General features: G+C 42.6%; 1 protein-coding gene across 3 annotated transcripts in view; it reads left to right on the top strand.

The window, feature by feature from the left end:
* Positions 1 to 21,233, top strand: part of CFLAR (CASP8 and FADD like apoptosis regulator) — a 224,671-nt gene that overhangs the window by 50,690 nt on the left and 152,748 nt on the right. For all 3 annotated transcript variants that reach the window (XM_069226076.1, XM_069226080.1, XM_069226079.1), the window contains one exon: positions 20,931 to 21,072. Coding sequence is in view for 1 of the 3 variants with exons in the window: in XM_069226080.1 (XP_069082181.1) it covers positions 20,984 to 21,072 (89 nt within the window). In the remaining 2 variants the exon portion in view is untranslated. Of the gene's footprint in view, positions 1 to 20,930; positions 21,073 to 21,233 lie in introns of those variants that run through there.

Raw genomic sequence — 21,233 nt, 5'->3', positions numbered from 1 at the left:
CAGACATCCTACACTGGTATAAGAGGTGCTATAAAACAAATGAATTACATGTTACAAAGAAGTTATGGAGAGTAGAGAGGCCCTTATGGTTTTACTTTCTTTCCCCCACCACATAATTAGGTGAAAAAGTTTTCTCAGATCTTATGTACCTAAAAAAATAAAAAGTTGGGAAATAATAGAATCTGACTATAGGATTCATCTTTACTAAATAAAATGAAACATTGAAAAGTTATTCGCCAAGATGCAGCGCCAACCTTCCCATTAAACATTTTCGATTTTTGCATGTTTTTTTCAATATAAAATAATTATATCTTGTAGTTCGAGTATTTGTGTGGTGTGTACTTGTTTGAGTATTTTTTGTGAAGACAAATGTTTGAAATTTAAATCATACAAATTGCTTGGGGGTCCCTGGCTTCCAGTAATGGTTCAGTGGGGGGTCCTAAGAAGTCTAAAATTTGTGAACCACTTACCTATATAGTGTGTATTTACAAATTGAAAACTGCCCGATTTGGAGAATGTGAGTCACTTTTTAGCTATTTGATTTGCTAATAGAGTAGCACTTTTATTTCGGAACCCGGGTCTATTTTCTGTCCCAGTTCGACCCTCTTCATCTTCCTCCTTCTCCCACCCCCCACAAGTACACCTCTAGCGCTCCCCTTGCGCCTCACATTTAACGACCTTTTAGCCTCTCCAGACCGCTCAACCCACCATCCCAAACCCAGCCAGTTGTATGATTCCATCCATACTGTTTCCCACGCTTCCCCAACATCTCTGAACTTAATGCGTCCCATGACTTATCGTTCTCCTTGTTGCATCCCGGTCCTTGTCACTCCACACCTTCTAACTCCTCTTTTGTGTCCTCCCATTCTAACCAACCCCGGCCAATGCTTCTCTACCTCCTCCAAACCTGTTAAATCTGTGTTAACACTTCTGAAGAATATGTTGGTGTAACTGCCCCCGGCTGTGGCTACGCATGAGCAGGGACTGCACTGCTCTGGTTTCTGGGACCTCGGATGTACCGACCTCCCCCTCTGAAGGTAAGAAAGTGAGTTGGCATGAAGGTGGATTGGAGCTCTGCCTAGCCTATGAACAATGTAAAGCTTACTGGATCTCATTCGGGGAGGTTCTAGATAGTACCCATGACTGAAGGTGGCCTGAAGGTTCCTTGCGAAACCTAGATAAAATGGCGATACAGAGGCTTCGCATGGAGTGGTTGCATATCAAATGTTGTTGTCTACTGTCTGACAAAAACATAGAGGCCTAAATATAATTTACAAATATATTGTTTCACCATAGAACTTGAACCAAGTCTCCCTTGAGCAGGCAGTTGCTCACTCTCCTTTTTGTGCAACGCATTAATGCAGCTATACCTTCGCAGTGCCACAGTACAAGCAGCCCCTTCCAATCATGCACGCTATCAGTATACACCCCAGGCCTTTCTACTTCCTATAATCATTCCGTCCAAACACATCAATCCCTTATAAGCATAAGCCTTGTATAAGTCATTCATTTTTGTTACACTGCTGCAACACCTAACACGAGAAAAGCAAACGCAAAAGCTTGATCATCGCGGACACACCTCCCTCCATACGTCACTCTCCCAACCAAGTAAGTCCAACAAAGTAGCTAGCTCTCGGTCCGCAGAACACTTTGTCAGCTTATTAGAGGTAGGATGCCTTATATTAATTCAACTAAATACAATACAGTATAAGCCCATCAAAAGTGCATCTCCTCCCACTTCTGCAGTGAAGTCATTGCAATGAAACTAGGAGAAGATTGATTGCTAGACCATTTTCGGACGGGGGAAGCTGGACTTTAGTAAATATACATGTTTCAACATTGATCTCATTATTGAGGGCTGCGTGTTTCTACCCACTTTTGGTTTTGGTAGATACAACGGAGGCTCCAGTAAAGGGATTTGCTCAGGATGCTCCAATGTGATCAAGTAGTGCAGTGTTAGACCTTCAGTGTCCTGATTCCACAGTCCACAGCCTATATACACCATAGCTCCAGGCTTTAAAGTTGTTTTTCGGGGGTTTGCAGTGCCATTGTATACATTGAAAACAATTATAACATTGAAGTGCAGGCCAGGATTATTTTCTTGAAAAATGAAGATAGCCAGGAACAAGGCAAAAGCCGGTGGCCAAAGGGGAGAGTTTCCCAGTGTAGACCAGGTGTTAATGTTTGTGCCCCTACCCCTTTCAGACCACATGGGAGAGTGCCCCTGCAAACGGCACATGATGAAATTGCAAAGGATTTTGTGAACCTGATCTCTGTGAATAGGTAAAACTGTTTCAAGGTATCCCAGGTGGCACTTCCAGTTACAAATGGTTTCGACCTAATCTAGCTTTATGGATTTACGGGATAAATGTGTTTTTGAAATGGCGGTGATAAGCCAGTAAATATTGGCATAACACTTTGAAGGGGATCCCACTGGTTTATTTATTATGTATTCAGGGAGGGTGCATCTTTATCGGTTTTTCCTTTGCCTGCGACCTACGTTACCTCAACATTTTTGGAAACTAGAACATTTAAGTTAGAACAATTCACCTGACAACTTAATAAACCACGTCAACATTATAATGTGCTATCTATGAGAATTGTATCCACTTCAGATACATTTACAGTGGCATTCTGTCCGTTTTTACATGAGCACATAGTATTTAACATCCAATGCAAAATTTGTGAACTTTCACCTAGTGGAATTGAGGCTGTGAGTGAGTGTTAAAGAAGCAAATAAACTTTCATTAAAATTGTCAGTAGTTGTAGTCAATATAAAAGTCCTGTAATTCTTTGTAAACTTCAAGGCACTTCCATATGGCGTACCCAAGAGCCCTTTGTAATGAAGCACAGTGTTTTTAGTTGGTTTCTTTGTATCCTGCCAGTAAGGTGTCACAGAGCACCAGATGTAAAATTCAGCATCAATACTGAATGGCAGTGATTCCACCTCTTTTCATTAACATAGAAGAAATGCACAAGTAAGAAGGCAGGTGCACATATGAGATAAAAATGAATGCCCAGTGCTCCTTGTTATATTCACTTTCCCTCCATTGTTTTGGGTACAAATACAATTTTACATCTGGATAGTGCGTTTGTCTAATAAACGCTTTGCTTGTTTCTCTACTGAAGCTTTGTTGCCTTCAATACTATGTTCTTTTTGTTTCTTTGTCAATAAAGGTCGATCAGTAAGGGGGCCTTAGTTGTAGTCCTTCCTTTCTTTGTATGTCATGGAGAGTTCATAGGGGTAATGAAAACTCCCTAGTCACCCGACCTCTTTTTTTTGTCATAGAACCAAAAAGAGGACTGCACTGCATTGAGAGCCTTGGTTATAGCCAACGTTATATTTCTTAAATTTGACTGGATTTACTGCTTACACTGCATGCATGCATTAGGACATGAAACAAAGGCTTACTGGCTTTGGCCTTACTTGTTAAAGTGGCTGAAATACCATCAAGGAAGCTACAACTAATGTTTTTACCACTTATTGCCCCCTTTTCCTCCACTCCATTCAGCATGGAGTTCAGATGCTAGATATTTTCTTGATGTGTAACTATTTGAATTGTTAGTGGCCTCTATTTATTTACTTGTAGATTCTTGGATCAGGGCACTGGCCTCCAGTGCCCTGATTGGTGAATTACTTTTTACTGGAACAGCCCAAAAACCTGTTATTGAAAGCAGAAAGAGTTGGTGTTACCTGCAGTTCCAATTAGGAGGAGCACTGGCCTCAAAGACATACTGAGCCTGTGATGCAGAGGAGCATTCTTCCCTCCCCCTGAGATCGCGGAGTCTGCCCTGCCTGCTTCGGAATGGTTCATCGTGTAAAGGAGCACTGGCTTTTGTGTTTCTCTTTTGGGGGTGATCATGTGGGTTTGGGTGAAACGAAGTGAATCCATGAGGTCTCTGACTGATGGCAGAATTTATATGCCTCTGAAGCGGAAAAACATCTATCAGCAGTGCTTTAAATAGAAAAAAATAAGTGCAGGTACTCATCAAAAGTAGAGGTAGACTGGGGGTGGAGTTTGGGGGCGGGCATAAGGGCAGTGCTAAAGGCAGAACAAAGGGGCGGGCTATGTTTTTGACTTTCCAAGCTTTGCATGCAAGAAATCTGCAAGCATTGCTAGAATATCGGGTGTATTTGTCCATTAGTTTTTTAATGCTAATAACCATTTATATATCACTTACTAATAAGTGTTTATCACTACCCAAAGTAACCTTTTTTAGCAACCTTAAAATATGAAAAGATTGAGAAATAAGGTTCTAAATATATGCCTTTTTGTTTGGAAACAGGTCCTTGATGCAGGTTCATAACTCACTAAGCTATGTTGCAAGGATGTTAATTTGTGACCTACAAGTAACACAGGGATCTATGCAACAAAAACAGTAGCCAACTGAACTATCTACATTAAAAAAAACAAATATGTGATCTACATGTTGTATGTTGTGCTCTCCAGGAGGCACATTGCTCCTCTATGCAGTTTTATGGTAAGTTGAACCTTTGATTAGAATGCACACAGATCTTTCTAGCAAATGTTTTACCCACCAGAGTTATTCACTTTATTGCTACTTACGGTGCCTTGAAATTACTTTTGTCTCAGTTGGATTATTCAAATTGGTTTATAATGTTTTGTTGACATTACTTTGCAGTATTTTCGGTGATCCCATGTGTGTTAATTTGTTATAATAATTTACATTATATGCCTCATAAACTTACTACAGGAAACGGCAAATGTATTCTTGCATTTTCAATTATTGATGAAATAAATATGAAAAAGAAAAGGAACAGACATTCACATCATGTTACAAATGGCAAGTGCGTCTTTCTGATTCGAAATATGACTAGTGACATGAAGTCCCGGTCAGCAAATGGGGCTTCTTACAAATTGAGTATGTTTTCTTTGCATGTACCAATGACCACCGAGGGGTGCAAAATAGATGAAAAATGTCCTGCTATTGGCATGCGCTTACAGTGTTCAATAAATTGCAACCGTGAGTGTGAATTACACACACATACCTAGTAATGCATTACATTTATTGACCTTTGTTACAAATACAGCCTTATACTTCCTTGTGACGTGTAAGCCCAGCTAGTTTAGTGCGGGCTGCAAGCATCTCTGTTGAAAAAGCATATCACATTTTTCACTGCATTTCTCTTCTGTTCAAGGTCGATACACTAGGGATCAGCGAGTTTGGTAACGAAATCCCATATTATTTACACAAGCAAATAGGCAATTCAGTTGTGGAGCGATGTTTAGTGATGGTGAAAGCAAGCACAGCTTTCTCTCGTTCTGTCCACGGCATATTAAAAATACCTGCATAGGCAAAAGTGTTTTTTTACTGGAAAAAATGCTTGTTTTTGTTTTGTAGATTTACAATATCAAGTATTTGACTTTTGCACAGTGCTCAACAACTTGTCTTCCAACACATGTACTGGCGATAATGTGTTAAAAAGTCTAATGGCAGCAGGTTACATATAACGGTTTCTGCTTCAGAAGAGTCATTGCAGCACTGGAATACCGTGACCATTGCCTCCCACGCTCTTGTCCATCAGGTTTTACAGCCACCTCTCTGCACCTGCTGTGTAAGATCAAAGGATGCAATAAACTTCCTGCAGCTACACCCCTCCTCTGATGACTTCCCGTGCAGCCCATGCAGATCACTGTGTACTGCAGGGGCGGCTCCTCCACTAGGGAGGAGGAGCATCGCCCCACCGCCAGCTGCAGGAGCTAAAAACTTTTATAGTAAAAACATATTAAACTCAGTTTATTATGTTTTTACTATGGAAGTGGGCGGGGCCAAGGGTGTGACTGGGACGGAGGGGGAGTGCACAGCACTCCTCCTCAGTGCGCATTTATTTTTGGACGGCTGTTTCGGGCCAGCTAAAGACACGTGCAGTAGGCTTTCTCCAGCCCAGCAACACAGTTGCCTGGCTGGAGAAAGCAGGCACGGGCTCCCAGTCTGTCTGGGAGCACCCTGGCTCGGCGCTCCCAGCCAATCCTGACCCTGCTATGCGCAGCGTCAGGATTGGCCACAGGGCAGGGTGGGAGCCTGTGCATGCAGTGATGGAGCAGAGCGGATGGAGTGGCATGGCACAGGGAAAAGGTAAGTTTTATTTTTATTATTATTTTTTTGGGTTAAACCCCACCCTCCCCGCCATGTGCCGCCCGCACTTTTTTCCCTCCTGGCAGCTGCGCCAGGTGTACTGGTAACAAGAGCAGCTGTTCTCTTGTGCAGCTCTGCCCAGGCTTACATCGTGATTGTGTTGAAGGTGCTGCTGCAGTAGGAGGTGATTGCTGAATGGAGGGCGATGTGTACATTTCAGGGCCTCGTGAGTACTGGTACTCACCTTGTTTGAGGAAAATGCCGGTACTCAACAGGAGAAAATTAAAAAGTGCTGGTACTCAGTACCGGTGAGTACCGGCCCATTTAAAGCACTGTCCACCAGGTAACCAAAGGTAGTCTATTGACTTGAAACCTCCTTCGTGTAGGATGGATTTCGCACAAGTGGGGCAGAGGTGGACTCTGGTGTGGTGCAGCTTGTGCCATGAAGTGCCCAGGTTGTATTGTATATGGGGGGTGGGGATGAGGCCCTTCTGAAGCTTAGATTGTGCGGTATATAGGCAATGAAACAACAAGCCAGAGGATGAAGAGTCTTGGATGGAGGCGTAATATGGGTCCTTGATATGGCTGAATTCCCCCTTTGCGAGATATACTTATCTAGAGAATACTCATTCCGCACCACACACCAGACCTGACTCATGCTGGTCACACCATGATATGCTTGAGAGAGCAGAACCAGAAAGTGCAATCCACAAATGATCTTTATGAAGGAATGGGCCAGAAGCAGAGGCAAACATTCCTGCATTGCAGTGAATACAAAATGGCAAGAGGTGTGCTAACACGTCCCTTTATGATAATTTATTACACATCAGGACTCGTTTTAGGCCAATGAATCTTTTGACCCAGTTGAGAGACACCTTAGGACGAGATAGCTAATCAATATGTCAATCAATACATCAAGAATTTCATCAATATTTATCATAACAATACATTTCAAAGTCATAAATCAATTCAAAACTCTACCATGACCTTGCAGCCATGAATAACCACACCAGTTTAGTTGAATTTTATAAGTTTTATTCCCTATTGATTACAAATCTAAGTGCAGATGCGTTAATCTCAAAACCAAGAAACATAATAGCATAGTCACGATTTGGCAACTTTGGTAAGATTTCATTAAGGCGAGGATCACAAACATCAGAGCATAACACGACGTGAACATAGATCAGTTTAGTAGAGTGTCAATAACGCGTCAGTTCAACAAAGCATAGATTCAGTCGTTTGTCTATTTGCGTCAGTTAGTGAACCCCTGTCCTAACCACTGATTAGCATTGGCATGTTGGGCTTCATGCAAAACAATTTAGAACACCAATTTGGAAAACATCTAACTATGGTCCCTGTCAAAAGTAAGCAGTTGGTACCTAGAAAGGAAAAGCAAACCGACAAATCACAAATGCATTGTCATAATTACCCTCCAAAGTTTAGGTCAGCGCACAGGTTCAGTCTTCGTCTTCAGGACATCAGTCAAATCGCAGTCGGTCAGAACTCAGCTCCGGGGTAAAATGGGGCACTTCTCTCATAAGGAGGCAAAGTGTAAAATGGGCAAATCTAAGGATGGGGATGGGGATGGGGATGGTTCTAAGCGAACCAATAAATAACCAAACAGAGTGACAAAGTTTCTGGATAAAATCAATAGCATTCCCTAACCCACCTAAATGTCTCCCCGTGTCATGGGTTTTTTATCCCTTTTTCGTTGTACATTCCCCCAAAATCCTATTGGACATTTGCCATACCCCACTATCTTTAACCTATCAGAAAACACATTAGGTCACATAACTTTCACCCCATATTATTTTACAAGCCTTTGATTGGTTCTCCCATTCGATGTCTTCAGAGGTGGCACGTCCGGTATGATTTCATCTTTCTGTAATTCTTTGCACATCTTTTGGTCAGTAGCTCCATTGTCTTCACCGGTTTGAATGAGTTTGTACATTACATTAATCTACACTGTTTCATTTTGTTTTAATATCATTCTACAAGCAATGGAAAATTGCATGGGAACCGGTCTAGCATGGTTATATTAGTCTTCTAGTTTGAAGAAAAATAAAAGGTCATGTCCTTTTGTGGGTCAGCACACTGCAAGATAGGAAAAATACATTTAATATGAGAGCCAAGTAGCTAAGCTTCGGCTCATGCTAACTTAAGGCCTATAAGGATTTCAGCACAAATTCAATAATACAATTATTAATAATTAACATAAACGTATTCAATATAATAATACATAAACATTTTAGTCATCATTATTAGTCCACGTATACATTGACGGCCACTCCCCGTGGTCACATTTCAGGTGCACGTTTAAGCAAAATTAGTATTAAAATTTCTATGCGGCATTATCACACATTATTTCGTAAACATTTCATGTTAGTATAGATTATATAAGCTATGCTGTCTCAGTCCCTCCTCCGTCATCACACAAATATTTCCCTGTAACCTTTCACTTCATTTTTCACCTTGCGCATAATGCGCATTTCAGCATCTTGTCCCTTGTGTGAACTTTCCCAAAATGTCATTAAACATTTTCTCCCTTTCACTTTCTTTGTTATTCTTATTCCTCTTTGTCCAATTTCTTTTAATTTTATCATTAATTTTACATACTCCCCATAAACCTAATAAACAGGCCAGAACAATTAATAGACCCCCTAGTATTTTTGCAAGAACCCCATTCCAAATGTTGCTAAACCAGCTCCCTACTCTGGCAATTCCTTTTCCCACTTTCTCCCACACTCCAGGTTCCTTCAAATCTGCACTATCTTTAGTTAGGTTAGCAAGCATACCTCTAATCTTTTTACTATTATCAGGTATATAAGAGCAACAATGACGCTCGTTGACCATCTTGCAGACTCTGCCGCTCTTTGCTAAAAGAATGTCTAAAGCAAGCCGATTTTGAAGAGTCATAGGTCTTTCTGCAGCAAGTTCAGTATCCATCAGGATTATAGCCCCTGTAAAGTTTGTCAACATATTATCCACAATAGTAGAGAACTTTCGAAGAATCGTTATGGAGTTTATGATAACCCCTACTGAAGGAATTATGGCTCCAAATATGTCACCGACAGCAGCCGCTGTCTCTCGTTTTTGTCTAGCATGTTGTAATTCAGACGTTTTAGATATTTGTTTTAAGTCATCAATGTGGTAAATCTTTGGGAAAACTATTCCCAAATAACATGTCCCATACCATCCGTTAGGGAGACGGTAATAAGCATTAAGTCCACAGATATAATAGATCCCAGGGATCGCTGGGTCCTGTCCATTTAACATGAATGTCCATTTACTCTGAAACAAAAACACATGCCTGCATTCACTCGTTCCCACAAATAGTGTCATGTTCAGATTTCGGCCTATATATACAAAGCCTTCCTACATGTAATGCATCTATAGCTAGTTTGCCTTGCGTCTTTATTGCAGTGTAAGCATAATCATTTGCATATGTGCGTTTTTCTAACCCCTTTTCTAATCTTTCCTTCAATGCTTTGCGCCTATCATCAGTATGATCTAAAAAGCTTTTCTCTACAGGTGTCAATAAGCAAGTCAGATTATTGCGGTGTGCATAAGCTGTCCCAAATGTAAGCGTCGGTTCAAAGAAACCTCTAAATAATTTTATACTATGCTCCTTAGCTAACTTATTCAGAAACTCAATCACTGGCACAAAAGAAAACACCACGTCCAAATTTGAATAAAAATATTGCACATGCTCTTGATTATAGAATCTTGTTAGTAGCAAACTACAACTTATTCCATAGGTTAATGGCAAGGTATGATAGGTGAATCCTTCCTGTACTGATGAAGGATTTTTGTGCACACATAACAGTTCTTTGCATCCATGGTTTCAACATACTCATTCAGCAAGCGATAGAAGACGTTAGTGGAAAGTTCCCCTTTTGAGTTAGTTCCCTCATGCAAGTGTTTTGTATCCTGCTCAAACTTTTCCCACCCTGTTAATGTTGTAGTCTCAGGTTTTGAAGCATTGCTAGTCACTTTCTTATCCAACCACGGCATTCCCACAATCACACCTACAATTATGATTGCACACACAACACATAATATAAGACTTAACCAACCACACACCTTACCCTTTTTATTACTACCTCTATTATAAGCCATGTCTGTAAAGAATCAGATAGCAGAATAACAACCGACTTGAGGACGATTTATAAACTTTTTTTTTTCCTCTTGAGGTAAAGTCTCTCTCTCTCTCTGCGTGTATTTATAGCGTTTCACTCACTCCAGGACCCTTTTGTCAATCAAGTTAGCAGTCATAATTCAGGTTATCAATGTCACATCCGGTAATTTATAAGTCTCTTTCTTAGCTTTTCAGCTTTCAATTTTTCCTTTTCAATTCCAGTTTAACACAGCCTTTTTCTCTGATTGATTTCAGGTACCGTAGTATTGGCCTGGTACTTCTCGATCAAAACAGAATGCTAAAAATTCTTGTTGCCATTCAGATGTCATTGCATACGCCCATTCAGGACCTGCGTACCTTCTATTTGCGGTTCTCTTTCTTTTCAACCTGCGTTCACTTTGTAATTCTCCTTCACTCAGATCTTCTGTTCTTGTGGTATCGGTTTCTTCTGTTATTGTTTCACCTGGCACAACCTTTTCTTTCGCAGCCTGCTTCTCTGGCCAGTTATCTCCCTTATGCGTCTTTTTCCCGCTTGTACTTTCAGGACGCTGAACAGCACCCTCCTCTTGTGCTATGGTGTTTTCTCTTGATGGACCTGCAACTGGCTCAGGGGATGTCGTTGTGCTTTGATATCTCTCTCTACTATTTCCCCTTCTTCTTCTGGATCTGTAACAGGTTCAAGCTCTAACCCGTATCCGTCTACTTCTGGGAGAACCTCTCCTTGATTAAGTTCTCCTGCTGCCTCTACTGAGATAGGCACATTGTCATCCCTCTCGAACTTGTTTACTGTTTGAGGGACTAGGCTGTTCTCAGTTGGCTCTCCTACAGTCTCAGTTCCCCCTTCGCTATTGTCTGACCCTGAGACTTCCTTCTCTGGACTTGCTGAGTCGGAGGCCTCAAGTTCCTCATCAGTCGGACAAGTTACCTTCTTTGTGTGACTGGCATGTATCCAGTTTGGAACGCCTGCACATTTCACAGCAGTGGTTGTTGTCAGTATTACTTGATATGGCCCCTTCCAACGCGGCTCCAAACACGACTTTCTCACGTGCTTCTTGACAACCACCCAGTCACCGGTTTGCAAGGTGTGACCTGGATCACTGATCGGTTGCAATGTGTTGGCTTCCACCTGGTGAGAAAAAGAGCGAACCACATCAGCCAAACCTTTGCAGTAGTCCAACACCATATCATCTGTGATATTGACAAAAGCATTTACATGTACTGCGGGCAGCCTCATAGCTCTGCCCATAAGGATCTCATGGGGTGATAGACCTGTCTTTTTATCAGGGGTGTTCCTCATCGACATCAGCGCTAAGGGCAATGCATCTGGCCATTTCATATTGGTAGTTGCGCACATCTTTGCCATTTTCGACTTCAAGGTACCATTCATTTGCTCTAATAGTCCTGATGCTTCAGGGCGGTAACTACAATGCAGCTTCTGTTCAATGTCTAACGCAGCACACAAGAGCTTAATCACCTCATTGTCAAAGTGTCTGCCCCTATCTGATTCTAAAGAGACCGGAAACCCGAACCTGGGTATTAGTTCTCTAAGCAGTAGCTTTGCAACTGTGAGACTGTCATTTCTATGTGTAGGGTAAGCTTCAATCCAGTAGCTGAAAACACACACAATCACCCACACATATTTCAATCCTCCACAAACAGGCATCTCAATGAAATCCATTTGCATCCTGCTAAATGGACCGCCAGCTCTCCCCATGTGGCTCAAAGTTACCACAGTCCCTTTTCCTGCATTCATCTTTTGACAGATGATGCACCTGTGACAAGTAACCTCTGCAGCTTGTCTGAATTTCAGGTTAAACCAGTCAATCTTGAATGACCTGATCATTGCATCCCTCCCAAGATGTGCTTGTCCATGATAAAGCCTTGCAAATTGTGACAAAAGACTGTTTGGCAAAACCAGTTTCCCCTCCTCTGAGACCCATAAGTCATCAGCTCTTTGTACACATTGCATTCTCTGCCAGGAACGTTTCTTCTCTCTGCTAGCAGGACCCTGTAATGTTTTTAGCTCATCTAGTGTATCAACCACCCTTAATGCAAAGTTCAAGCATGTTTCATTTTCAGTTTGCGGTAACAATTACCACTGATCCTTGAACGATATACAGTTCAATGCACAAAACCTTGCGACTTGATTTGCCTAGCCGTTTCCCATGGATACAAAGTCTTGTGACTTAACATGAGCATTTCACCACGGCAATTTCAAGAGGTAACTGAATCGCATGTAACAAATCCTTAATCTGTTCGCCATTTTTCACTGGTGAACCAGAAGAGGTCATGAAACCTCTCAGTGACCACAATTGACCAAAAGCATGTACAATTCCGAATCCGTATCTGCTGTCAGTATAGATAGTGACTCTCAGATTTTCAGCTGCATGGCATGCCTTAGTAAGGGCAGTTAGTTCTGCCACTTGTGCGGAATACACTCTCTCAAGCCAGGAAGCTTCAATGATACCTGCTATGGTACACACAGCATAACCAGCTCTCAGCATTCCGTCTGAGTCTGTCAAACAGGATCCGTCAACAAACATAATGCAGTCATTTTCCTTTAACAGCGTATCTTGGATGTCGGGTCGGGGCTTGGTACATAGTTCTGTTACCTCAAGACAATCATGCTCCACTTCCTCCTCATTATTAATCTCAGTACTTTCAACAGGAAGTAGAGTTGCCGGGTTTAATACAGTACATCGCTTCAGTGAAACATTAGGCGATCCCAAAATAATTGTCTCATATCGTGTGAGTCGGGCATTTGTCATGTGCTGGGTTTTGGTTCGAGTCAACAGAATTTCAACTGAATGTGGAACCATTACTGTCAAGGGATGTCCCATCACTATGCCTTCACACTGCGTGAGGCTTTGACCAACTGCTGCAACTGCGCGCAACAACCCGGTAAGGCTGCTGCGACAGGGTCCAAGGTAGCTGAAAAATATGCTATAGGGCGGTTTGCACCTCCATGGACCTGTGTCAAGACAGACCAAGAACAAGCATCACGTTCATGACAAAACAGTAGAAAAGGTTTAGTGTAATCAGGCATACCCAAAGCTGGTGCCCTGCACATGCACACTCTCAATTCCATGAATGACTCTAGCTGTTCTTTGGACAGAGTTATGGTGTACGGGTCATCCTTAGTTTCTTTACCTGTCAGCTTTAGAGATAATCGAAAAGTTGGGTATCTACTGGCGACAGTAGCCCACCATTCCCAAAAACATCCTGACATCTCTTTTTGTTGTTGGGGGTTCATCTGCAAAATAGCTGTCACCCTCTCCTTTGATATTCTCCTGGACCCTCTCTCAATCAAGTGTCCTAAGTACTTCACCTCTTTCTGACAATACTGCAGCTTCTTTGGCGACACTTTGTCCGTTCTTTCCAAAATGATTCAGTAAGGCAATTGCGTCATACTTACAGTCATCTTTTGTCCTGGACACAATCAGCAAGTCGTCAATGTACTGTACTAGAGTCGAACTGAAAGGCAGTACTAAGGATTCTAAGTCCTTTTTCAATATCTGATTGAAGATGTACGGTGACTCCGAAAACCCTAGAGGGATTCTGCACAAACTGTACACCTTGTCCAGGAATTTTAAACTGAATAAAAACTGGCTGTCCTCATGAAGAGGCACCGAAAAGAAAGCTTGTGACAAGTCTACAACAGTGAACCATTCAGCATCACACGGAACCTGAAACATGATCACTGCTGGGTTTGGCACTATGGGGCAACATTTTACCACAATCTAATTTATTTTCCTCAAGTCCTGCACAATTCGAACCTTCCCACAAGGCTTTTTCAGACCCATTATCAGTGAATTACATGGGCTGCTAAACACGTCCTTCAGGACTCCTTGTTTTACAAAGTCCGCAATTATTTGCGACACCTGAATAAGGATATCTTGTGCCATGTGGTACTGCGGCACCTGGGGAAACACCGCACTTGGCTTCACTTGAACTTTAACTGGTTCCACTCCTTTTATCAGTCCCACTAACTTTCCTGTCAAATCCCACACCTTCTCCGTCACCGTTCCCTGTAAGTCAGCTGGTAAGTCAGTCACTGTAAGTATCGGGAATAATGTTATCAAAGGGTAATCTTCATTTGTGGTTTCTGTCTCTAACTCTGAGAACTGACCATCTTCCCCTTCATCATCACTGTTTGTCTGCACCACAATTCCATCATTGGAACAGGTATTTCGTTTTGCACAGTAAATCTCTTCCCAGTAGGGACACAGGACTTGAATCGCAGACTACAAACGTATGCAGTCCCTGGAAGTTGCCAATCTCAACTAGCACCGGATCTGTGATCGGGTTTGTCAAGTACTGGTTTGCTACCCCTACCACTCTTATAGTATGCCCTGAAAGTGGCAATTTTGGGACTTCTGCACTTCTGACTGTAGAGCGTGTAGCTCCAGTGTAAACCAAAAAGGAAACCTTGTGACCCATTACCTTTCCCTCTACATAGGGCCCCCTCTGATCTACTTCTAGGGACGCTGCAAGCCTGCACTCTTTACTGTCTGAACTGTCATCGGACCATTCCTCATTCATTCCATCTTCACCACGCAATGGGAATTGTTGTACTGTATTATTTTGGCTCATCACTTGACCTGTGACCTGTTGAGGAAGCTGTCCCATTGGAGCTAATGGTAGTTGCATTTGCTATCTAGGTACCATGGGAACCTGCTGTTGTACTTGCTGCATTTGTGCTGGTTGAACACGCGGCATTTGCTTTTGCTGCATGGGCTTTAGCCCTTGCATCTGAACCATGTTATTCTGTAAGTTTTGATTTTGACTTCTCATTTTTGGACCTCTCACATTTTGTATTGTACCGACATTTGTGCTTTGTTGAACGACACCATCCTGTACCATGTTCGGACATTCCTGCTTCCAATGCCCCACGCCCCCACACGTGTGACATGGTGACATCTTTTTGATCCCTTGTATGCCATTTTGAACCACAACAGTATTCAAATCTGGACCACGACTCACAAAACCTCGACCTCGGCCTCTCGGTTGTGCATGAAACACACCATTCCCTTGCGGTTGCTGCTGTATCATCTGCTGGATTCCATTTCCCTGCATACCTGCCTGTGCTGCCCTTTATTTGCATCACCATCACTTTCTCCTTCAGTTTTCTCTGCTTTAGCTCAATCTCGTCACTACAGTATTTCGCGTACTGCAACACCTCATCAATCGGCTTCGCTTGCCAATACATCAAATGATTCTTAATCATCTGGCTAACCTCTGGTCTCAGCCCTTCAACAAATCTGAACACAAGATGGTTCATGTCTTTCGGCTCAATAGTTTTAGTATCACTGTAATGTTTGAATGCCTTCAACAACCTCTCATAGTAAGCATGTATCGATTCTTTAACCTCCTGTGAGGTCTGGTCGATTTTCTGCCAATCATTCACTTTCGGCGACACTTTCTGCTTCAAAAACTCAATCACTTTGTGATGATACTTCATCACCTCCTCAGAGGGTGCTCCGGTTGCCTTATCCCTTGCTGGCTCCTGTGTCGGCTAGTCTACACCTCTCTTGCACTCAAGCCATAAGTCAGGCGGAACAATTATCTCAAACAGGGTATTCAAGTCTTCCCAGAGACACTTCTCAAGCTTTATTAACCTATCTGTTTGTTGGTACCACTCGATCGGTTTTTCCCTCAACCTGGGATAATAATTTGTGAAAGATAGAATGTCTCTCCTGGGCCACGGTACATGGACTAAAACCCCACCAGCTGTTTCTCTCATTGGTAGCATCTTTACTGATTCTGTATCTGGTAAACCTTTAGCCTGACTTGATCCCGGACTGTCACTTTTCTCCTTATCTCTTTTCTTTGCCCATCTGCCTTCCCACTTTTCTAAGGCTCCCCAGATATGAGCTCTTTGCAGTATTTCTTTTAGATGTGCTTTTATCCCGGCAGACCTCATGTGTTCGAAGTCCTTTGAGTCAAAGCCTAATCTGTAACTTCTTTTCAAATGTTTTGTATTCTCAATATCGATATGGTATTTGTCTGCCAGGTTCGCCAACTTCTGATGTACCTTACCTACTTCTTTAGTGATTTTAGGGCACAGATACCTCAATTCTGCTTCTGTGTATGACTCTAATCTGTTCACCCCCATTGTTCCTTCCACTAGTACAGCAGCTTCCACGCCCAGTCTCACAAAATTCAGGTAGTCATTTTTTTCCGACTTTTCCGGTTCTACTGCAGTTACTGTAGTCTTTTGTGAAGCATAGGTTTTCTCTAACCACTCATTTAACTGTTGTACCGTAAAACCTTGCAGTGAAATATTCCTTGCATGCATCATTGGCGACTGTGAAGCATTCGTACTTATTGTCTGTGGGGTTAGCACACCTAGCCCTGCCTGTCTCATTGCCTCCAACGCTGCTTCAGCCGGGTTAAGGTCTAGCAAAGACCTCGGTCTCTCGACCGCTTGCTCTCCTAGGGCCATTAACTGGGAAGTTCCTATGGACCCTCCTCTTATTACATCTTGTGTCATTAACCCCTGATCACACATGCCAGGCTTACCTTGTGCATACAGTGGCACAGGTGGACCAACAGTAATTGGCAATGATATGGCCGCAGGTGTCTGACCTGGTCCAAAACTCCATGGAGCAGCGACTCCAAAGGTCTGATTCTCTGAAGCCGGGTCAGGTATTAATGGAGGTCCTGCTGCTGGATTATACCCTGGTAATAGTTGTGGCTGCGGCTGGGGCAGCAATTGTGGAATTGGCTCAATCTGCACTAACCTCGATTTTGTATATATCGGGTCTGGTGGCACTATCAGATTTGTAGTAGTCTCTAGTACTGGGACGTCTGGATAGATTCTCTGTATCTGCGGTGGATGTTGCAACTGTATCTGCATGTCTGGCGCAGTGGGTACACTGACACCATTCTGTATCGAACCCGTATCGTGCTGTATCAGTAACTCCCTTTTCCTGCGTCTGGTTCCCAGGACCCGCACTAGTGCTCAGGACATTGTCGCTTACCGCATAAGGTGGCGGGCGATCATGTAATATCTGATTTAGGAATTCTTCATCGTCTGAATCGTCTTCTTCTATCCAAGATCTCTTAGTCTCTTTAGGCTTATTAGAGTCTTTGTGTGTTTTACATGTGGCTTTCTTCCCCTGAGTCTCATCTCCCTGTGTTATTGCTGGGAATAATTTGAGTCCGTCAACTATTCCCCGTCTCCACATTTTGCGCTCATTATCCCACCAAGCTTCTGCCAAAGTCTTTTCTGCCCTCTTTAGTCTTCTTTGGAATTTTTCTTGTCTTTGTTTAATAGCCATTAAATCCCAAATTGCTAAAGCCTCGTACTGAGCTGGCCTCGGAGGCGGCTTCTGTACGCTTAACATCCACCTTAAATTCTCTAGAACTCTCGTATTGAACGTCCCGCGTTCTGGGAACGCCAAACATCCCTCTTTTTCTGTCAATTTGTGCCACTGTTTCATCCATAAACAAGGTGCGACACCTTTTTCCTCCATGACTATATAAGCTGGAGTACCCTCAGGTGGTGTAGGCTCCCCTTCACTCGCCATAATGTATGCATCTCCTTTCAGAGCGCTCTTAAAAGCTTTGATAAAGTTCATCTTTGTGTCTTTTCTTTTTGTTTGTATTTAATCAAGAAGTGACTTTAATTCCCAGGACCCTCTTCACCCACCTTTCTCAACCTATTGCCTCTCACGGACGGCAGCCAATCCGTGCGCGACCCCTCTCGACAACTGACCTATCTCAGCGCGGCACCACTGAAATCACACTCACACACTGCAGCTGACAAAAGTCTTGCGGCTCATCCGCTCCTCACTGGATTCACACCAAACTAATGCAAAAATTTACGGCGAGTACCTTAACAACAACAACAACACAAATTTGTCGGTTTACTACAGGAAGGGTACACAATTGCTTCAGAACTTTACAGAGATTTCACTTGAAGCCTCGGCGGCTACTCTCTCCTTCTCAGTTCCCGCACCCACAAGCAAAATTCGACCTGCAAATCCTACTCTCGACTTGTCAATGACTCGTTCTAGTGCACTTTAGAACTTGCCAAATCACCATCGAAGGTTTCACACATACAATTTGACTCAAACTCGACTTGTCTACCACGCCCGATTGACCTAATAAACCGCACAAATTACAACATAAACCCAAGTGTCTCCCACACTTGTCAATATACTCCGGACTCTTAGACCACAACGGGTCCGACCATGAACAACCAACCACATGGATAATTTTGAGCAAAAAGCGCCACACTCGTATGAAGTACGCCGACTTCCCTACTCTCATACTGCGGAGTACGCCCACTCCTATTACCTGGCCTAAATACACACAAACTTCACAAATCACCCGCGAAATGCATAAGCTGAGCAAGTGCAAATCCTACACCACAAATGCTATGGCGCTGGGAACATCCCCAACTCACTTAGGCATGCTCCGAGATCCCAGGAAAGTTATGGTGAATTTTAGAAACGCATCATACCTCCAGTTTGCATTCTCTCAGAAAAACAATTTAAACAATAATTCTCTGTCCTAGGGCCCCCAGGGGCCAAACCGTCGCTCTGCTACCAGAACTGCTAATGCGTCCCTTTATGATAATTTATTACACATCAGGACTCGTTTTAGGCCAATGAATCTTTTGACCCAGTTGAGAGACACCTTAGGACGAGATAGCTAATCAATATGTCAATCATACGTCAATAATGTCATCAATATTTATCATAACAATACATTTCAAAGTCCTAAATCAATTCAAAACTCTACCATGGCCTTGCAGCCATGAATAACCACACCAGTTTAGTAGAATTTTATAAGTTTTATTCCCTATTGATTACAAATCTAAGAGCAGATGCGTTAATCTCAAAACCAAGAAACATAATAGCATTGTCACGATATGGCAACTTTGGTAAGATTTCATTAAGGCGAAGATCACAAACATCAAAGCATAACACAACGTGAACATAGATCAGTTTAGCAGAGTGTCAATAACGCGTCAGTTCAACAAAGCATAGATTCAGTCGTTTATTTGCGTCAGTTAGTGAACCCATGTCCTAACCACTGATTAGCATTGGCATGTTGGGCTTCATGCAAAACAATTTAGAACACCAATTTGGAAAACATCTAACTATGGTCCCTGTCAAAAGTAAGCAGTTGGTACCTAGAAAGGAAAAGCAAACAGACAAATCACAAATGCATTGTCATAATTACCCTCCAGAGTTTAGGTCAGCGCACAGGTTCAGTCTTCGTCTTCAGTACATCAGTCAAATCGCCAACGGTCAGAACTCAGCTCCGGGGTAAAATGGGGGACTTCTCTCATAAGGAGGCAAAGTGTAAAATGGGCCAATCTTAGGATGAGGATGGTTCTAAGTGAACCAATAAATCAACAAACAGAGTGACAAGTTTCTGGATAAAATCAATAGCATTCCCTAACCCACCTAAATGACTCCCCCGTGTCATGGGTTTTTATCCCTTTTTCGTTGTACACTCCCCCAAAATCCTATTGGACATTTGCTATACCCCACTATCTTTAACCTATCAGAAAACACATTAGGTCACCTAACTTTCACCCCATATTATTTTACAAGCCTTTGATTGGTTCTCCCACTCGATGTCTTCAGAGGTGGCACGTCCAGTATGATTTCATCTTTCTGTAATTCTTTGCACATCTTTTGGTCAGTAGCTCCATTGTCTTCACCGGTTTGAATGAGTTTGTACATTACATTAATCTACACTGTTTCATTTTGTTTTAATATCATTCTGCAAGCAATGGAAAATTGCATGGGAACGGATCTAGCATGGTTACATTCGTCTTCTAGTTTGAAGAAAAATAAAAGCTTGTGTCCTTTTGTGAGTCAGCACACTGCAAGATAGAAAAATACATTTAATATGAGAGCCAAGTAGCTAAGCTTCGGCTCATGCTAACTTAAGGCCTATAAGGATTTCAGCACAAATTCAATAATACAGTTATTAATAATTAGTAAAAACGTATTCAATATGACAATACATAAAATATTTTAGTCATCGTTATTAGTTCACGTATACATTGGCGGCCACTCCCTGTGGTCACATTTCAGGTGCACGTTTAAGCAAAATTACTATTACAATTTCTATGCGGCATTATCACATCTTATTTCATAAACATTTCCTTTTAGTATAGATTATATAAGCTATGCTCTCTCAGATGTGTAACGTGAAAGGGAGAGTAACCGCCATCTTTAGCAGGACCTGGAATGTGTCCCTCTCCAACTCATGCCCTGTGGTTCACTCCACCCCTTCATATAACAATTAGTTTGTTTTGCCCCCAGAAATCACTTCACTATGTATATACGTCTGTGGACCATCTGCCAGTTTGGTTTAGGGTACGTGTATGTGAGATGGCCGTCATGAATGTGGTTCGGGGGAACTGCTGTTCCCTGTGCAGCTCACCGTATTACAGGACATTCTGGTTGGATGGCAGGGTGTTGCAGTTGTACAGTGTTGCAATCTGGGTTTGGCATGTGGAGACACCCTTTGTACTGTTTTCAGTGTGAGTGTTCTGCTGGACTTCTGAGAGGGTTGAATGGAATGCCAAGAGAATATGTGTCGCAGGCAGTAGGAAGAAGGCATTTGCAAGAGAAACAACGTGCTGAGTGAAACATCAGAGAGTTCCTCGAGGTAGATATTCCCAAATTGCTAATTGAATAATTCAGAGGTCATCTTCTTACAGCTGGAGAGCCCCCCACACCAGCCTGAGGTGGGCGCCGTCAGCCATGGAGATGAATGAGCGGAAGGTCCTCGGATAGCCTTACCTGCGCGAGCTCCGTGGGCCTCCAGATTCGGTGGAGTGGACCGACACTGGACTGTAAAAGGTGGGTTAGGCTCGAGAAGCCATGGGGTGAAGCAGGTGCATGATGCTGACTATCCAGAGTCCGACATGAGCCTCAAGAATGTGGACGCTACAGCCGTTCATTGAAGGGTTTGCCTGATATTTATTGTTGCATTTTTATAGCGGTTATGATTATTAATCCCT

This window comes from Pleurodeles waltl, chromosome 3_1 (assembly GCF_031143425.1).
Source record: "Pleurodeles waltl isolate 20211129_DDA chromosome 3_1, aPleWal1.hap1.20221129, whole genome shotgun sequence".
Classification (NCBI taxonomy): Eukaryota; Metazoa; Chordata; class Amphibia; order Caudata; family Salamandridae; genus Pleurodeles; species Pleurodeles waltl.
The sequence above is the reverse complement of the archived record's forward strand: the minus strand, read 5'-3'. Positions and strand labels throughout refer to the sequence as shown.